General features: G+C 41.7%; 1 protein-coding gene across 1 annotated transcript in view; it reads left to right on the top strand.

Moving 5' to 3' along the window:
* The window catches only part of ADAMTSL3 (ADAMTS like 3), a gene marked incomplete at its 5' end in the record, with an annotated part of 559659 nt that overhangs the window by 513258 nt on the left and 25984 nt on the right, over positions 1–20417 (top strand). The window contains 3 exon segments of the mRNA XM_079701202.1: positions 1446–1628; positions 6426–6609; positions 11631–11835. Of these exon segments, the coding sequence (XP_079557328.1) occupies positions 1446–1628; positions 6426–6609; positions 11631–11835 (572 nt within the window).

Here is a 20417-nt window from a genome sequence, read left to right as displayed (position 1 = left end):
AATTGTCATTACATATAAGTGATGTGATTGTTTACCTTTAAAAAACAAAATCATTTGAAAACTATTCAAAATAATAAACTTTAGTAAGATGATTATATACAAGATAAAGACACAAGTGTTCACTGCTTTCCTAATTGTCAGGAATCAACAACTATAAAATGTATTTTAAAAGAGCCTGCTTACTATGGCCATAAAAAGTATAAGATGCCTAGGAATAAATCTATCAAGAAATATACAAGACCTACCTACATTGTGGTTAAAAGGTAAGTTCTGGAGTAAACTACGTGGGTGTGAATCTCAGATCCAGCGTTTACTAGCTGTTGACCTTAGGAAAGTTTAACCTCTCCATGTGTTTATATTTGTAGAAGAAACTACAAAACTATATATATGCACTTGTGATTAGCACTTCTCTGTGTATTTAGGTTCTGAGCTAGTTTTGACTTGACCAGCTTCCTCAGCTGTAAGACAGAGCTAACAATGACTGCTTCCCAGGAGTTGGGAATAACCGTGAGAAAGTGTCTCAGTGTTCATGGAGCATGTGTTTTGCCTCTTGTAAGGTGCATTGCAGATGTCATGATTAGAGCGATGACATCTCTTTCTTGTCAGAAAGCCTTGCCATGTCTGCCATAGCCTCTCTAGCCAGAGCATTGCAGGAAGAAAGGACATCCTGAAAACCAGTAATCCTACTGGATCACCGGAGGCTGCCCCAGCTCTTATGAACAAAATGAGATTCCTCTTAGTTTCACATCCCAGAGCCCAGCAAACTGCTAAGACTTCTCAAGATGTGGGGGAAGAAATTCTTTCAATTCCTCATGCTCCTCTCTGTGTCCAGTGATGTTGCTTATAGTCTGCTCACCCCTACGTTGACCCAAACTTAAAATGCAACACTTCTTTTTGTTCCCTGAAATTATCCTCTTTCACAAAAGCATGGATGAACAAAATCTACTTCCCTAAAGGTTTTGTATTCCTCCTGAAGGGAGGAACATTGCATTGCATTTTGCACAGTGAACCACTTAAACATCCATATTCGACATTTTTGTTTCCAAAAGGCTTCTTTGTGACAACCCACTGCTAGGACTTCTCTCTGTGTCTCTGCCTCCACATCTTCATCAGCTCCTCTTTTCCAACCACTCTCCCATTACCCCCACTCAACTTCAAATTTCTCTCCCTTCCCAATACAAAGCAAGCTCACCCTCTTTGGCTCCTATTCCTTGACTTATATACATAAACCAACCCGTGCTCAGTAGACCAAAGCCCTTTGCTTCAGCAGCATCCCCCACCTGCCACAGAGGAGCTATAGAAATAGAAAGAGCCATTTTTCCTATTATATGTGATTAAACCCATTTCCTGACTTGTGGTCAAAATGCTAAATGGTATTTGCATATGGCCCTGTGGCCCTATTCTTAAAGGAATTTGCCTTTGTCATATTTGTTTTTCTTCCAAAGGTGTCCCTCAACCTAATGTAACTTGGTTGAAGAAAGGAGGATCTCTGAGTGACAATATTTCCTTGCTTTTCAATGGATCCCTGTTGTTGCAGAATGTTTCCCTTGAAAGTGAAGGAACCTATGTCTGTACAGCCACCAATGCTCTTGGAAAGGCGATGGCAACATCCATCCTCCACTTGCTGGGTAAGCGTCAAATTCTTGTTGTCCTTCAAGTGCTTCCTATAACATGTACAAAGTAGGACCTGGTTTTGTTGATTCTGGGGTCGAGGAGTAAACAAGTGGACATTAAATGGTTTTAACTATTGCTGCCACTGCCCACTTACAAACGAGCACTAAATCTAATACTCTGTCTTACCAGTTCTTCTCTTAGAAGGTTGTGACTTTCTTGCTGCTGCTTCTCTGCCTAAGAACCTACACTGGGATATAAACTTTCTGCCCAGAATCAAGATCCTTCATATTCTGCCTTTACATCTACTTAATTCTTTTCCCTGACCTCCATTGTAAGCTAGCACTAAACTCTGTTCTAGGCAACATGGTTTCCTGCCCTGTGTTCCAAACCCCCCTCCACACACACACCCCATGCTGCTTCCCTGGAAGTGTGGCTTCCATTCATATTGCTTACCCAGGAAAAGTGCTTATTGCACTCATGCTGCTCACTGCCTTTATCATGTTGCCCCAATACCTCCCATCCTGTAGGGCCAACTGAATTCCTATTTCCCGTGTGAATCCTTCTCTGATTTTTTTGGACCTCTCCTTTCTGTGGTCTCACCCCTTGGTCCCTAAGTCCTAACACACATTGGTCTCCAGTTGTTTCCTCTTTCATTTATGTCTCCTCAGCTAAATTGTGGGTCCCTTAATGGTACAGACCATGTCTAATGTTTCTTTTGCAGTCCTAAGAATATAATAGAGTATGAGGCACACAGTAGGTGCTCAACAAATACTAATCAATTTGAGTCTTAAGACACCTTGTAGTGGGGTCAGTATTGTAATTTGGGGAAGGTCATTGCAGTGAGCCCCCGGCACAGGGTGATAAGCTGGCTTCTGCTGCTGCTGTCTGTCAGGGATAAGATCTGGAGCTCACGGAAGTCTTTTCACCAGAATGAGCTTTAACTTGCAGGGGTTTGAGGACTCAATAAATAATACTTCTCTTTCTCCCCCAGAGTTTGGAAGTGATTGAGAGTTAATCACAGAAGTCAGTTAGACTGACATTAGGGATCATTTATTATTGTCCTTTGTCTCTCCAGCACCTAACACAGGTGTAAGTATTAAGTAAGTGTTTCATAAATGAATAAAACTAGGTCACTGGCAGAACTGGTATGAGATTATAGAATCCACTGCCAAACTAAGAGGATGATGGAAAGAGCTGTCTCCATGGCTTTTCTTGTTGGCAGTTAGAGGAGCCCAGAGACATAAATAGATGCGGAGTTGGAATAGGTGTCATGCACAAAGCACTTTGATGTTCATGAACTCTTTAGATATTTACAGTAGCACAGTGTTGGGGTCAGTAATCTTTTATCCCATTGTATAAATTGAGGAAACCTGCTACTCATTGAAAGTTTGTACTAGAGGACTTCCCTGGTGGCGCAGTGCTTAAGAATCTGCCTGCCAATGCAGGGGACATGGGTTCGATCTCTGGTCCGGGAAGATCCTGCATGCCGCAGAGCAACTAAGCCCGTGAGCCACAACTACTAAGCCCACATGCCACAACTACTGAAGCCCGCGTGCCTAGAGCCTGTGCTCCACAAAAAAAGAGGCCATCGCCATGAGAAGCCCGCGCACCACAACGAAGAGTAGCCCCCACTCGCTACAACTAGAGAAAGCCCGTGCACGAAGACCCAACACAGCCAAAAAGAAATGAATAAAGAAATGAATAAATAAATAAACTTATTTTAAAAAAAGAAAAAAGTTTTTACTAGAGCCCAAATATATAGTCATCTCTTTCAGTGTTCTCCATACTGCCCTCCTTGACTCTCAGTTCTGATCAGAAAGGCACTGGTGTACCTCCATGTGGCCCTTCCCAAAGAGCCTCTGTGGTCCTCTAGGATCTTAACATGGAAGATTGTCAACAAATGGGGTAGCTTAACCTGTCTGATTCTTGAGTGCCTTCCCCAAGCTCCCTGAGAAGTCCCAGCCTTATTCCTTGCCTCTCCCCCTCTCCACTCATGAGTCTGTGTGGGTGTCTCAGTTCTGCCCTGCACGCCTCTTCTCTCAGAAGTCTCTCCAGTCAAGCAGCTCGTGACTTTCGTCACATGACTGAGGAATCAAGAATGTCTTACATCACACAATACACAGCATTCCTCTACAATCCTTCTGCTCTTACACTCATGCACTCCTCACCATGTGAGGTCCCCTATAAAACATCACCCCTTTTTCTGTTCCCAAAGCTGTCTGGAGGGGAAGAGCTCTATAAGCCCCAGCTGCTTCCTCCAGTCCCTTTTGGAATTCTGGTGGATGTATTTTTTCCTACCTTGTTAGTTAGGCTATAAACCCCAAAAACATGCAGAGATGCTACATGTTAGCGTAGTTAATAACTCTAACTAAGCCCCCGTGGCACTCCGCACACCCAGCCCCACACATAGTTCCCAGATCTGTGTAAGCCTGAGTGTCCTGAGACAGAGCATTCTATTGCAAAGGAATTATTTCCCAGGAGTTGTCATCTTTCAGAACACCCAAGATGGAACAAGAATTAGATAACTTCTAATTGGTAAACAAGTGTTCCTTTTTTTTTTCTCAGAACAAAGACAGTCAGGCAGTAAACTTCTATTTCCTAAGGACCATAAACAGCATATGCTCCAGGCATCCACACCGAAACCAACAGTAATGGGCCAACAAGAGAATCCCTACCTTCAGGTCTGGGATTTGGGCTTTTGGGGGGGGATTTGCTGGTGGTAAGGCATGTGCTAAGAAAAGGACTTAGTTAAAAGACCCTCCATGTTTTGCACTTTGCAATAAGTAAAATTATTCCTAGGCATCCAGCCAGCTTTTCCCTTCCCCCTCAACCTTCTGGGGTTCAACTTTTTCCTTCCATATTGAACGTTTCTTTAAAAAATTCACTCCTGAGGAAGCCCACAGAGGTCATATCCCAAATCTGCATCATTATTTGTGGTAATGCAGACGTTGGTTTTCCAGTTGCAAAACAATTGCTAACTTGGTAAAGATTAACAGAGGGAAGATTTGCTAAGAACTATGCAATCAATTCTTTCATTTGTCTTCTTTCACAAATATTTTTTTCCACACATATCAGTACTTGGTCATAAGAACCTAATCTGGGTATTTCCAGCTTGCAAAACTCTTTAGGAGGCCAAGGGAGAGAGGTAGAATTAAGAAAATCAGAAATACTTATGAGAATAAGGTGTAACTTTGTGGGTGTATTCATACAATGAAATATTATTCAGCAATAAAAAGAATGAATGACTGATATACAGGACAATATGGGTATATCTCAAAAACATTATGTTAATCAAAAAAAGCCAAACACACAAGAGTACGTATTGTATGAAGTCCAAGAACAGATAGTACTGATGTATATTAACAGAAGTGAAGAAGTAGTTGCCTGGAGGAGAGGGAAATTGATTAAAAAAGAGGCAGGAGGAAATTTTAGGGGTGATGAAATGTTATATACCTTGCTGTGGATCACGGTTACGTAAGTGCATACAATTGTGAAAACTCACAAAACCACATTCCTGATATCTGAGCATTTTACTGTATATGAATTATACCTCAGTAAAAAAATACATTTTTTTTTTAAAGAAATGCATGTGTGTCCTGCCTTGAATCATCAAGGTGTCTTTGTGAAATGTGACAGACTAGAAAGAGTTAGATTTGGAGACAGACACACTGGGCTCCAATCCAGCTGAAGGACCCTGGGAAAGTCACTTAGCTTTTTTAAGTGTCCACCTCTGCAAGTAAAACTAATCTAATTCACAACATGGCCATAAGGATTAAATGGAAAATTGATGTTAACGTGTTTAACTCAATACCTATCACCTGGAAAATTCTCAATAAACTTAGCTATTTTTTAAATTTGTTTTAAATAAACTGTAATCCTGGGCGGGGCAACTAAAAATATATTCTCTTCTCCTTTGCAAATGATACCATATGCAACTTAGGACAAATATTCCAAAATCAAAAGGAAAACGGGGAAAACAACTAAGTTAGAGAAATCAGTCCCTCTGTGAGGGAGCCTGTGGACAAAGCTGGTAGCTATCAATTACTTGTGATTATTACAAAAAATCTGGCACTTTCTGTGGTCATACACAAATGTGTCATCATCGTGTCCTACCTCATCTTTCTACCATGTGTCAAAAGTGAAGGGAAAGGCTGCTTGGAAGGGGGATTAAAGAAAAAACCGCTACAATTATTGGAGGGGGTCAGCTTCAACGTTTCTAAAGGAAACTCCCATTTTCACCTTTCCAGATGTTTCCAGAACAAATTATGTATGCAGTTTCAGGAATAATCTGAAGTTTAGATTCAGAATTAATGGAAAAGTAAGAATGGAATTGAAATGCAACTTTAACATTTCTGTCTAATCCCTGCTCCCTGCTAAACATCTTTCATTTCTCAGCCTGATCCACTTTGGAGAAATAGAACCCATTAGGGCATCCCCTGCGAGACCCTCCACTCTTGTCCTGTTGGCTCTGCTTGGAGAGTCCTGAGGAGCCAGCGCACTGCACAGGATACCTCCGCCTTCTCTCTGGGCTTTTTCTGGCAGATCCAGCTGGTCTGCAGTAGCCCCTCACCCAGGCTGTGGTCCAAGGGCCCCATTCTGGCTGCCATTCCCACCAGTTATTACAATAAGCTAGTTGAGGGAAAAGAGATTTAAAGGACTCCCTTGCACTGTATGATGGCTAATTCTCTGTGTGGTACTCAGAGCACCAGACAGGCAGGTAACCAGAGAACAGCTGGCGGTGGTCTTTGGCCGGGTTGTCTCCAGCCCATCATCATTTCTCATCTGTCATGACATTCATTTCCTTTCCATAGAGACTTTCTGGGAGCTTGGTAGCTGGACACATTGTTCTGCCACTTGCGGCCACTTGGGAGCCCGAGTTCAGAGACCCCAGTGTGTAATGGCCAACGGGCAGGAAGTGAGTGAGGCCTTCTGTGAGCACCTCCAGAAGCCGCTGGCTGGGTTCCAGCCCTGTAACATCTGGGACTGCCCCTCGAGGTATGTGTAGTCATCTCATCAGTACCAGGTTTTGGCTTGTTTTAAAATGCCCAGTCATTTGGATTTAATAACTCGACCACTATGATTTGTTTAGCATGTACCATACAAGGCACTCTGCTAAGTGCTTTATATGGATCACTTCACAGTCACGTATGAGGTCGATGTCGTTCATTTTCTATTTTACAGATGGAACAACTCCCCTAGGCCGCACAGTTACAAGGGCCAGAATTCAAATTGAGATAGTCTGATTTCACAGCATCTGATCTTAATTGCTACCCAAATCTGTTTCATGTACTCACAATGTACCTTAAGAGCACAGTGAAGCTGATTTCATGGGTTTACCCAGGAGATAAGGCAGTGGGCAAGATCATGAGAGGCACTAGCTAAAAGCACAGTTCCTTAGACTCTACGTCCAGGGGTACCGCCATAAGTAACCTTTCTGTGTCACAGACAACACAAATCAATGGTTTTAAAAATGTCCAAAGTCAAACTCATGATCTCCACCAAATCTGATCTGTCCCCAGTGATCCAGATCACATTGACAACATCCTAAACTCCCCCTTTCCTCCCACTTCCATCCGTTCTTGTCAATTCCCACTGTTACCAATGGAGTCCAAGCCATCATCATCCCTCACTAGGACCACTCCTGGAGCCTCCTGAGTTTTGTCTCCTCTCTAGAGTGCCTTGTCCACTCTATAAGAATCATCTTTGAAAACACAAACTCAGGGGACTTCCCTGGCAGTCTAGTGGTTAAGACTTTGCCTTCCAACGCAAGGGGTGTGGGTTCAATCCCTGGTCGGGGAGCTAAGGTCCTACATGCCTCGCGGCCCAAAAACAAAAACATAAAACTGAAGCAGGGCTTCCCTGGTGGTGCAGTGGTTAAGAGTCCGCCTGCCGATGCAGGTGACGCGGGTTCGTGCCCCGGTCCGGGAGGATCCCACATGCCGCGGAGCGGCTGGGCCCGTGAGCCATGGCCGCTGAGCCTGCGCATCCAGAGCCTGTGCTCCGCAGCGAGAGAGGCCACAACGGTGAGAGGCCCGCATACCGCAAAAAAAAAAAAAAAAAAAAAAACAAGCAATATTATAACAGATCCAATAAAGGCTTTAAAAATGGTTCACATCAAAAAAAAAAAAAAACCTTAAAAAAAACCCCTAAATACAAACTCATCATGATGCTCCTCACTTGAAAAGGGAACCCTCTTGCACTGTTGGTGAGAATGTAAACTGATACAGCCACTATGGAGAACAGTATGGAGGTTCCTTAAAAAACTAACAATAGAACTACCATACGACCCAGCAATCCCACTACAGGACATATACCCTGAGAAAACCATAGTTCAAAAAGAGTCCTGTACCACAATGTTCATTGCAGCTCTATTTACAATAGCCAGAACATGGAAGCAACCTAAGTGTCCATCAACAGGTGAACGGATAAAGAAGATGTGGCACCTATATACAATGGAATATTACTCAGCCATAAAAAGAGACGAAATTGAGTTATTTGTAGTGAAGTGGATGGACCTAGAGTCTGTCATACAGAGTGAAGTAAGTCAAAAAGAGAAAAACAAATACCATATGCTAACATATATGGAATCTAAACAAAAAACAAAAAAATGGATCTGAAGAAACTATGGGTAGGACAGGAATAAAGACGCGGACTTAAAGAATAGATTTGAGGACACGAAGAGGGGGAAGGGTAAGCTGGGACGAACTGAGAGAGTGGCAAAAACATATATACACTACCAAATGTACAACAGATATCTAGTGGGAAGCAGCCGCATAGCACAGGGAGATCAGCTCGGTGCTTTGTGACCACCAAGAGGGGTGGGATATGGAGTGTGAGAGAGAGACGCAAGAGGGAGGAGATATAGGGATATATGCATTCGTATAGCTGATTCACTTTGTTATGAAGCAGAAACTAACACAGCATTGTAAAGCAGTTATACTCCAATAAAGATGTTAAAAAAAAAAAAAAAAACTTCCATGCCTTCCCATTGTTCTTAGGACAAAGGTCAAAGTTCCTGGCATAGGGACTGGGTCTATCTTGTTCATTTTGTCCCCCAATGTCTAAAATAATGCTTTGCATATAGTAAGGGCCCAGTACCTATTTCCTGCCTGACCGAATAGGTGAGTGAAACAATAAAAGTCCCTGCGTCGCGGCTTCCCTGGTGGCGCAGTGGTTGAGAGTCCGCCTGCCGATGCTGGGGACACGGGTTCGTGCCCCAGTCCGGGAAGATCCCACATGCCACGTAGCGGCTGGGCCCGTGAGCCATGGCCGCTGAGCCTGCATGTCCGGAGCCTGTGCTCCGCAACGGTAGAGGCCACAACAGTGAGAGGCCTGCACACCGCAAAAAAAAAAAAAAAAACAGTCCCTGCGTGCTTGGGTCTCAGGCAGCCTTTCTGCCTCATTACTGTGTCTCCCAGCCTGGTTATTGGATCTCCATCCACAATAGTCTTTTTCGTCACTTCGATATACCGTTCTGTCTCCTGACTCAGGGCATTTGCACATACTGCTTCCTCTCTTTTCACTTAGTTATTCCTATTCATCTATTTTCAGGGAAACCTTCTAGTCCCCAAACTAACCCAGACCCTGTGCTATATGTTTTTCTATTTCCGTGTCATTCTTCTGCACAGCTCTTACCACAATCTGCCTGTCTTGCCCACGTACTGGACCATCAGTTCTATGAGAGCAAATCCACAGCTGGTGTGTTTAACAAGTTATCCCCAGCACTCAGCACCGTGATTGCCCCATTTCACACTCTCTAAAAATATTTGTTAAAAGAATGAATGAATGATTGAATAGCATAGTCCCTAGCAGATAACTGACCAATGATGCCGTTGACTGAAAATAATACACAACCTAAAATTTGAGAGGTCTGTTTTATTCGATGGACGTTCTGAGGACTTCAAGCTTGGGACATAGCATCACAGATAATGCTGAGAAACTGTTCTGAAGTGGCAAGGAGGGGATTGGGGAACCACGATATATAGGAGTTTTTGCAACAAAAGACCAGGTAGTTGGAACATCAAAAGATTATTGTTAATTAAAGAAAACCAGCTATCTCAAGTTAAGGAATTTAGCGCCTTTGTCTGTATGGGAAGATGCAAGAGTCTGGGCTTACCAAAATCATTCCTTTCATGTGCACCTCCACTATCTGGGGCCAGTGTCCTGTGCTTTCTCATCCTGAGTCTCCTCGGGGTGGTGCACCATCAGGGCGGCCGTAATGTGATGGCTTGATGGCTGCAACATCCTTTGTTTACTGACATGGCAGGCAATATTTTAGTTCAAAATGCCAAAATTCACAGTAAAAACAAACAAAAAAACAAACGAAGACAAAAACCAAACAGTACTAGTACGTACTGAGCACAAACCTGTGAGGTAGACACTATTATCAACCTCATTTTACTGAGGAGGAATCAGAAGTGTACATAATGCTGTACAGCTCACTACTCTGTGTAAATGCCCACCCCGGATCCATGATCTGTGCCTTGGAGGAGAAGTGGGAGGCATGGTCACACCGTGAAACAAAAGAGATGCCTCAGAAAACATTCTTAGAAGAGCCGTGGATACCGTAGTCACCTTGACCTGTCTTCCAGTGCCGTAGGCACCTTGACTCTGGCGTGAGCTCTTCCTATCCTTCAAAGGAAGAGCTTGTGCAAGAGTCATCTGTCCCTCAGGAAGCAGCAAACTGATGCTAGAATAACTAGGAGGAATTTGATCCAAGAAATCTGCTTTATGTCAATTCTTGATTCGCACAAAGTGAGAATTCACATTGGGAAATTTATCCTTATTTATTAAGTCTCTCAAGCCTTTAGCCACTCCTAGAGAAAACAGAGTCATACACTTTCATACCTAGAAGAAACAGTAGAGATCATCTAACCCTAGATCCCTCTACATCAGGGGTCCTTCACATTTCAGTGCCACAGATCCCTCCATAGTCTAGAGAAGCCTATGGCTCCCTTCTCAAACAAGGGTTTTAAATCTATAAAAATAAAACATACTTGATTACAAAGGAAGCCAATTAATTATATTGAAGTACAGTTACTGAAGTAGTTTTAAATGTGTGATGTGGTAGTAAATTTGCTTCTCTATTAACACATTAAATTATAGGATCTGCTAGTACAATTGATTTTGAAATGGTGATGAATGTAATTGCTGTTTTGGATGCCTGGCACAATTTTCATGGCATGTGAAAACAGCTGTGATTTCTATTGGTAACAAAATCACAGGTATTGCTACTACTAATATACGTTGTGGCCTGCATTTTTACAATTGAAGGCAATACTCAATTGCCGTTAGAGCTTAGTGACAATGAGGATGTAATCCTTTTCCCATGCAAGTCCGTGGTTCCCTTGGAGAACCATGGGGCTCAGGTTAGGAACCCCTACTCTGCAGCATCCTGGTGGCAGCTCGAACATCTTGAATGACAGCGCACTCAGTATCTCCAAGGTGTCCAGTTCCTAGTTCAGTCTCCTATAATCATTATGAACTTTAGGGTCAGGTAAATCTAGAAGCAGTCCCAGCTTTGTTGGCATGTTAGTTATGTGACCATAGCTATTTAACCCTGTGGACATCGCTGTCTTCATGCAAGAATGGGAACAAGATGACAATTACATTAGAAAACATGCAAATGTCTCAGAGCACAAAGAGCACATAGGTGATTTAGCAATATTTTCTTCCCTTTGCTTTCAGTGAGTTGAAATGCACCTTTTTGAAGTTTCCACCTAATTTTGCCCTAGCTCTACTCTTTGAAGCCACACAAGTCATGGCTCCTTACATACTTGAAGACTGCTCTATCACGCCCCTGTATTGGTTGTCTCTACGTGGTGATTCTGTTGCTTCTCTGAGTAAAAGAAAATCTGAGCATATGGCTGGGAGTTATCTGTGCTGCTGCCCATTCCCAGAGAGACGTGTGAGGGCCCTGAAACAGTCATGTTAGGATCGATTTTTCCTTTGGAAGGCACTTCCTGTAGGATCTGTCCTACCTGTCCTTACTAAGCTCCTGTAGTTTTTGTTCTTAGGTGGTTCACGGGCACGTGGTCAGTGTGCTCTGTGTCTTGCGGTGAAGGATTCCGCAGTCGGCAAGTGGCCTGTAAGCGCACGAGAGCCAATGGGACTGTGCAGGTGATGCCTCCGAGAGCATGTGCCCCCAGAGAGAGGCCTCTGGGAAGAAGCCCCTGCTCCACTCACCCGTGTGTTCAAGGGCTTATTGAACCAGGGAACCAGGTAACGGTGACAAATCTAGTGTTTTGAAAGTATGATCATCTAGTACAATCATCCACTCCCTGTGGTGAAAGCCATGCATCAAAAAAATAAAATTAAGAGACTTTCCTGGTGGTCCAGTGGTTAAGACTTTGCCTTCCAGTGCAAGGGGTGCGGATTCAATCCCTAGTCAGGGACTAAGATGCCATAAGCCTCGTGGCCAAAAAACCAAAACATGATACCGAAGCAATATTGTAAAAAATTCAATAAAGACTTGTAACGTGGTCCACATCAAAAAAATAAAATGAAATAAATCCATGAATCAGGGCCCCTCTGCACAGGGGAAGAGTAGAGCCCAACTGCTGCGTGACAGTCATGAAACTCAGCTGCACAGGGACCTAACCACACCGCGCACAGGCTGGTTCATGGGACCTTCTTATCCTTTTATGGGCCTCTCTGTTGTAATTAACAGAGGCCGCAGGGATCCCAAGTTCCCCTCGGCCCTTCTGAAAATGTTCGCTAATGTTAGTGCAGGAAGGTATTTGACACTTTCTGCATTTCTGCCCTGCAGTGCAGCAGTTGTTGCTGTTGGGAGACATTGTGCTCTCTTAGGTCATTTGTCCCTTTAGTTGTTTTGATTAACTCCACCTACTACATGGCTACACACTTGTCTAACTGGAAAATGCACAGCCCCAATTCTGAGCAGGGACGATGCAAAGCAGAGTGTGATACCTCTTTCTGGAGTTTTTTAGGAAAACAAATCACTGGAGGTATAGAAAGACTTTCCTTATCTGATGTCAGAGCGTGCCGCAAAGCTGTTGTAAGTAAAATAGTGCAGCATTAGTACAGGAATAGATGTGAGTCGTGGAATATAATTAGAGTACAGAAACAGACCCATGTAAAATGAGTTTAAATTTCAAAGGCAGCTCATCATAGAGGAAACAATAGTTCAATACAAATAAATAGTATAAAACTACAAAAAGTTTTTTTTCCAGACATTAAAGATCTAAATAAATGAAAAGACATCCTGTATTTATGGATCAAAAGACTTAATATTATTCAGATGACAGCACTCCCCAAGTTGATCTAAAGATTCAAAACAATCCCTTTCAAAATCCCAGGTTCTTTGCAGAAATTGACAAGCTGATCCCAAAATTCATATGGAAATATAAAGGAGCCAGAATAGCCAAAACAATCTAGAAAAAGAACAAAGTTGGAGAGCTCAGACTTCTCAGTTTCAAAACTTACTACAAAACTGTAATAATCAAGACAGTGTGGTACTAGCATAGCAGAGACACATAGATTAATGAAATAGAATTGAAAGCCTGGAGATAAATCCATGTATCTATGTCAACTGATTTTCTGCAAAGGTGCCAAGACCATTCAATGGGGAAAGAATAATCTCCTCAACAAATGGTGCAGGACAGCTGAATAGCCACATACAAAAGAATGAACTTGGATTCCTAGCCTACAACATATACAAAAAAATTAAGTCAAAATTTATCAGAGACCTAAATTTAAGAGCTGAAACAATAAAGCTCCTGGAAGAAAATGCAGCCATAAATCTTCATGCTTTGGATTAGGAGATGGTTTCTTATATATGACACCAAAACATAAGCTAAAACAACAACAAAAATAAATTGGACCACATCAAAATTAAAAACTACGAAGGACATGATCAAGAAAGTGGACAGCCCACAGAATGGGAGAAAATATTTAAAAATCATATATATGAGGAGGAGCTTCAAGGTGGTGGAAGAGTAAGACGTGGAGATCACCTTCCTCCCCACAGATATATCATAAATACATCTACATGTGGAACAACACCTACCGAGCACCTACTAAACACTGGCAGAAGGCCTCAGACCTCCCAAAAGGCAAGAAACTCCCCACGTACATGGGTAGGGCAAAAGAAAAAAGAAAAAACAGAGACAAAAGAATAGGGACGGGACCTGCACCAGTGAGAGGGAGCTGTGAAGGAGGAAAGGTTTCTACATACTAGGAGGCCCCTTGGCGGGTGGAGACTGCAGGTGGCAGAGGGGGGAGCTTCGGAGCCACAGAGGAGAGTGCAGCAACAGGGGTGCCGAGGGCAAAGCAGAGAGATACCCGCACAGAGGATCAGTGCCAACCAGCACTCACCAGCCCGAGAGGCTTGTCTGCTCACCTGCCGGGGCGGGTGGGGGCTGGGAGCTGAGGCTCAGGCTTTGGAGGTCGAATCCCAGGGAGAGGACTGTGGTTGGCTGTGTGAACATAGCCTGAAGGGGCTAGTGCGCCACAGCTAGCCGGGAGGGAGTCCGGGGAAAAGTCTGGGCCTGCCGAAGACTCAATAGACTTTTTCTTGCCTCTTTGTTTCCTGGTGCGTGAGGAGAGGGGATTAAGAGCGCCACTTAAATGAGCTACAGAGACGGGTGTGAGCCGCGGCTATCAGCGCAGACCCCAGAGATGGGCATGAGACGCTAAGGATGCTGCTGCCGCCACCAAGAAACCTGTGAGCAAGCACAGGTCACTACCCACACTTCCCCTCCCGGGATCCTGTGCAGCCCGCCATTGCCAAGGTCCTGTGATCCAGGGACAACTTCCCCGGGAGAACGCACGGCACACTTCAGGCTAGTGCAACATCACGCTGGCCTCTGCCGCCGCAGGCTTGCCTCGCATCCATACTCCTCCCTCCCCCCAGCCTGAGTGAGCCAGAGCCCCTGAATCAGCAGCTCCTTTAACCCTATCCTGTCTGAGCGAAGAACAGATGCCCTCAGGTGACCTACATGCAGAGGCGGGGCCAAATCCAAAGCGGAATCCCAGGAGCTGTGCAAACAAAGGAGAGAAAGGGAAATTTCTCCCAGCAGCTTCAGGAGCCGAGGATTAAATCTCCACAATCAACCTGATGTACCCTGCATCTGTGGAATACCTGAATAGAAAACAAATCATCCCAAATTGAGGAGGTAGACTTTGGGAGCAACTATATATATATATATATATATATATATATATATATATATATATATATATATATATATATATATATATACCTTTTTCTCTTTTAGTGACTGTATATGTGTATGCTTCTCTGTGTGATTTTGTCTGTATAGCTTTGCTTTTACCATTTGTCCTAGGGTTCTGTCTGTCCTTTTTTTTTTCCTACTTAAAAAATGTTTTTTCTTAATAATTAATTTTTATATTAATAACTTTAGTTTATTTTACATTATTTTATTTTATCTTCTTCTTTCTTTTTTTTTTCTCCATTTTATTCTGAGCCGTGTGGAGCACAGGCTCTTGGTGCTCCAGCCAGGCGTCAGGGCTATGCCACTGAGAAGGGAGAGCCAGTTCAGGGCACTAGTCCACAAGAGACCTCCCAGCTCCACATAATATCAAATGGCAAAAATCTCCCAAAGATCTCCATCTCAATGCCAAGACCCAGCTCCACTCAACGACCAGCAAGCTACAGTGCAGGACACCCTATACCAAACAACTAGCAATACAGTAACACAACCCCATCCATTAGCACAGAGGCTGCCTAAAATCATAATAAGGCCACAAACACCCCAAAACACACCACCAGACATGGATGTGCCCACCAGAAAGACAAGATCCAGCCTCATCCACCAGAACACAGGCATTAGTCCCATCCACCAGGAAGCCTACACAACCCATGGAACCAACTGTAGCCACTGGGGAGAGACACCAAAAACAACGGGAACTACGAACCTGCAGTCTGTGAAAAGGAGACCCCAAGCATAGTAAATTAATCAAAATGAGAAGACAGAGAAACACACAGCAGATGAAGGAGCAAGGCAAAAACCCACCAGACCTAACAAATAAAGAGGAAATAGGCAGTCTACCTGAAAAAGAATTCAGAATAATGATAGTAAAGATGATCCAAAATCTTGTAAATAGAATGGAGAAAATACATGAAACGTTTAGCAAGGACCTAAAAGAACTAAAGAGCAAACAAACAGTGATGAACAACCCAATAAATGAAATAAAAAATTCTCTAGAGGGGATCAGTAGCAGAATAACTAAGGCAGAAGAACAGATAAGTGACCTGGAAGATAAAATAGTGGAATTAACTACTGAAGAGCAGAATAAAGAAAAAAGAATGAAAAGAATTGAGGACAGTCTCAGAGACCTCTGGGACAGCATTAAAGGCACCAACATTCGAATTATAGGGGTCCCAGAAGAAGAAGAGAAAAAGAAAGGGACTGAGAAAATATTTGAAGGGATTATAGTTGAAAACTTCCCTAGTATGGGAAAGGAAATAGTTAATCAAGTCCAGAGAGCACAGAGAGTCCCATACAGGATAAATCCAAGGAGAAACATGCCAAGACACATATTAATCAAACTATCAAAAATTAAATACAAAGAACAAATATTAAAAGCAGCACGGGAAAAACAGAAAATAACACATAAGGGAATCCCCATAAGGCTAACAGCTGATCTTTCAGCAGAAACTCTGCAATCCAGAAGGGAGTGGCAGGACATATTTAAAGTGATGAAAGGGAAAAACCTAAAACCAAGATTACTCTACCCAGCAAGGATCTCATTCAGATTTGACGGAGAAATTAAAACCTTTACAGACAAGCAAAAGCTAAGCGAATTCAGCACCACCAATCCAGCTTTACAACAAATGCTAAAGGAACTTCTCTAGGCAGGAAACACAAGAGAAGGAAAAGACCTACAATAATAAACCCAAAACAATTACGAAAATGGTAATAGGAACATAAATATCGATAATTACCTTAAATGTAAATGGATTAAATCCTCCAACCAAAAGACAGAGACTGCCTGAATGGATACAAAAACAAGACCTGTATATATGCTGTCTACAAGAGACCCACTTCAGACCTAGGGACACATACAGACTGAAAGTGAGGGGATGGAAAAAGATATTCCATGCAAATAGAAATCAAAAGAAAGCTGGAGTAGCAATTCTCATATCAGACAAAATAGACTTTAAAACAAAGACTATTACAAGAGACAAAGAAGGACACTACATAATGATCAAGGGATCAATCCAAGAAGATGATATAACAATTGTAAATATTTATGCCCCCAACATAGGAGCACCTCAATACATAAGGCAAATACTAACAGTCATAAAGGGAGAAATCGACAGTAACACAATCATAGTAGGGGACATTAACACCCCACTTTCACCAATGGACATATCAGCCAAAACAAAAATAAATAAGGAAACAGAAGCTTTAAATGATACATTAAACAAGATGGACTTAATTGATATTTATAGGACATTCCATCCAAAAACAACAGAATACACATTTTCCTTGAGTGCTCATGGAACATTCTCCAGGATAGATCATATCTTGGGTCACAAATCAAGCCTTGGTAAATTTAAGAAAATTGAAATTGTATCAAGTATCTTTTCCGACCACAACATTATGAGACTAGATATCAATTACAGGAAAAAATCTGTAAGGAATACAAACACATGGAGGCTAAACAACGCACTACTTAATAACCAGGAGAGCACTGAAGAAATCAAAGAGGAAATCAAAAAATACCTAGAAACAAATGACAATGAAAACACAATGACCCAAAACCTATGGGATGCAGCAAAAGCAGTTCTAAGAGGGAAGTTTATAGCTATACAAGCCTACCTTACGAAACAAGAAACATCTCAAATAAACAACCTAACCTTACACCTAAAGCAATTAGAGAAAGAAGAACAAAAACATCCCAAAGTTAGCAGAAGGAAAGAAATCATAAAAATCAGATCAGAAATGAAGGAAACGATAGTAAAGATCAATAAAACTAAAAGCTGGTTCTTTGAGAAGAAACAAAATTGATAAACCATTAGCCAGACTTATCAAGAAAAAAAAGGGAGAAGACTCAAATCAATAGAATTAGAAATGAAAAAGGATAAATAACTGACACTGCAGAAATACAAAGGATCATGAAAGATTACTACCAGCAACTATATGACAATAAAATGGACAACCTGGAAGAAATGGACAAATTCTTAGAAATGCACAACCTTCTGAGACTAAACCAGGAAGAAATAGAAAATATGAACAGACCAATCACAAGCACTGAAATTGAAACTGTGATAAAAAGTCTTCCAACAAACAAAAGCCCAGGACCAGATGGCTTCACAGGCGAATTCTATCAAACATTTAGAGAAGAGCTAACACCTATCCTTCTCCAACTCTTCCAAAATATAGCAGAGGGAGGAACACTCCCAAACTCATTCTACAAGGCCAACATCACTCTGATACCAAAGCCAGACAAAGATGTCACAAAGAAAGAAAACTACAGGCCAATATCACTGATGAACATAGATCCAAAAATCCTCAACAAAATACTAGCAAACAGAATCCAACAGCGCATTGAAAGGATCATGCACTATGATGAAGTGGGGTTTATCCCAGGAATGCAAGGATTCTTCAATATACGCAAATCAATCAACGTGATACACCATATTAACAAATTGAAGGAGAAAAACCATATGATTAGAACAGTCCCTAACACCCTACACGAAAATAAACTCAAAATGGATTAAAGACCTAAATGTAAGGCCAGACACCATCAAACTCTTAGAGGAAAACATAGGCAGAACACTCTATGACATGAATCACAGCAAGATCCTTTTTGACCCAGCTCCTAGAGAAATGGAAATAAAAACAAAAATAAACAAATGGGACCTAATGAAACTTAAAAGATTTTGCACAGCAAAGGAAACCATAAACAAGATGAAAAGACAACCCTCAGAATGGGAGAAAATATTTGCAAATGAAGCAACTGACAAAGGATTAATCTCCAAAACATATAAGCAACTCATGCAGCTCAATATCAAAAAAACAAACAACCCAATCCAAAAATGGGCAGAAGACCTAAATAGACATTTCTCCAAGGAAGATATACAGATTGCCAACAGACACATGAAAGAATGCTCAGCACCATTAATCATTACAGAAATGCAAATCAAAACTACAATGAGATATTATCTCACACCAGTCAGAATGGCCATCATCAAAAAATCTACAAACAATAAATGCTGGATAGGGTGTGGGGAAAAGGGAACCATCTTGCACTGTTGGTGGGAATGTAAAATGATACAGTCACTGTGGAGAACAGTATGGACGTTCCTTAAAAAACTAAAAATAGAACTACCATACAACCCAGTAATCCCACTACTGGGCATATACCCTGAGAAAACCATAATTCAAAAAGAGTCATGTACCAAAATGCTCAATGCAGCTCTATTTACAATAGCCAGGACATGGAAGCAACCTAAGTGTCCATCAACAGATGAATGGATAAAGAAGATGTGGCACATATATACAATGGAATATTACTCAGTCATAAAAAGGAGCAGAACTGAGTTATTTGTAGTGAGGTGGATGGACCTAGAGACTGTCATACAGAGTGAAGTAAGTCAGAAAGAGAAAAACAGATACTGTATGCTAACACATATATATGGAATCCAAAAAAAATAAAGGAATAAAGAAAATGGTCAGAAGAACCTAGGGGCAAGATGGGAATAAAGATGCAGACCTACTAGAGAATGGACTTGAGGATATGGGGAGGGGGAAGGGTAAACTGGGACAAAGTGAGAGAGTGGCATGGACATATATACACTACCAAACGTAAAATAGATAGCTAGTGGGAAGCAGCTGCATAGCACAGGGAGATCAGCTCAGTGCTTTGTGACCACCTAGAGCGGTGGGATAAGGAGGGTGGGAGGGAGGGAGATACAAGAGGGAAGAGATATGGGGACATATGTATATGTATAACTGATTCACTTTGTTATAAAGCAGAAAACAACACACCATTGTAAAGCCATTATACTCCAATAAAAATGTTTAAAAAAATCATATATATGAAAGGGAACTTGTTTCTAAAATATATAAAGAACACTCAAACTCAATAATAAAAACACAAATAAACTAATTAAAATATTGAAAAGGATCTGAATAGACATTTCTCCAACAAAGACTTACAAATGGCCAATAAGAACAGGAAAAGATACTTAGCATCATTACTCATTAGGGAAATGTTAATCACAAAGAGAGATAGTAGTAAGTGTTGATGAGGACATGGAGAAATTGGAACCTTAATAGTTTGTAAGCGGGAATGTAAAATGGTCTAGCCACTTTGGAAAACAGTCTGACAGTTCTTCAAAAGGTTAAATGTATGGGTTACCATATGACCCAGTAATTCTACTCTTAGGTATGTACCGAAGAGAAACGAAAACAGGTTCACACAAAAACTTGTACATGAATGTTTATAGCAGCATTATTTATAAGAACCAAAAACTGGGAATAACTCATATCAAACCCATAATAAAACTCCAAAAATTGGAAATAACAGACAGATAGATAAATGTGGTGTATTTGTACAATGGAATATCATCTGGCCATTCAAAAGAATAAAGTACTAATATGTATTACAAGGTGATGAACCTTAAAGACATTATGGTCATGGAGGGAAGGCAGACACAAAAGACCACATATTGTATGATTCTATTTATATGAAGTGTCTACAATAGGTAAATCTCTAGAGAAAAAAGTAGCTGAACTGTTTTCTAGGCCTGAGGGGGAGAGGCCATGGGAGGAACTGGGAGTAGATGCTAAAGGGTACAGGGTTTCTTT

This window comes from Hyperoodon ampullatus (genome assembly GCF_949752795.1).
Source record: "Hyperoodon ampullatus genome assembly, chromosome: 3".
Taxonomy (NCBI): domain Eukaryota; kingdom Metazoa; phylum Chordata; class Mammalia; order Artiodactyla; family Ziphiidae; genus Hyperoodon; species Hyperoodon ampullatus.
Note: the sequence above shows the minus strand (reverse complement) of the source record. Positions and strands in the feature narration are given on the sequence as shown.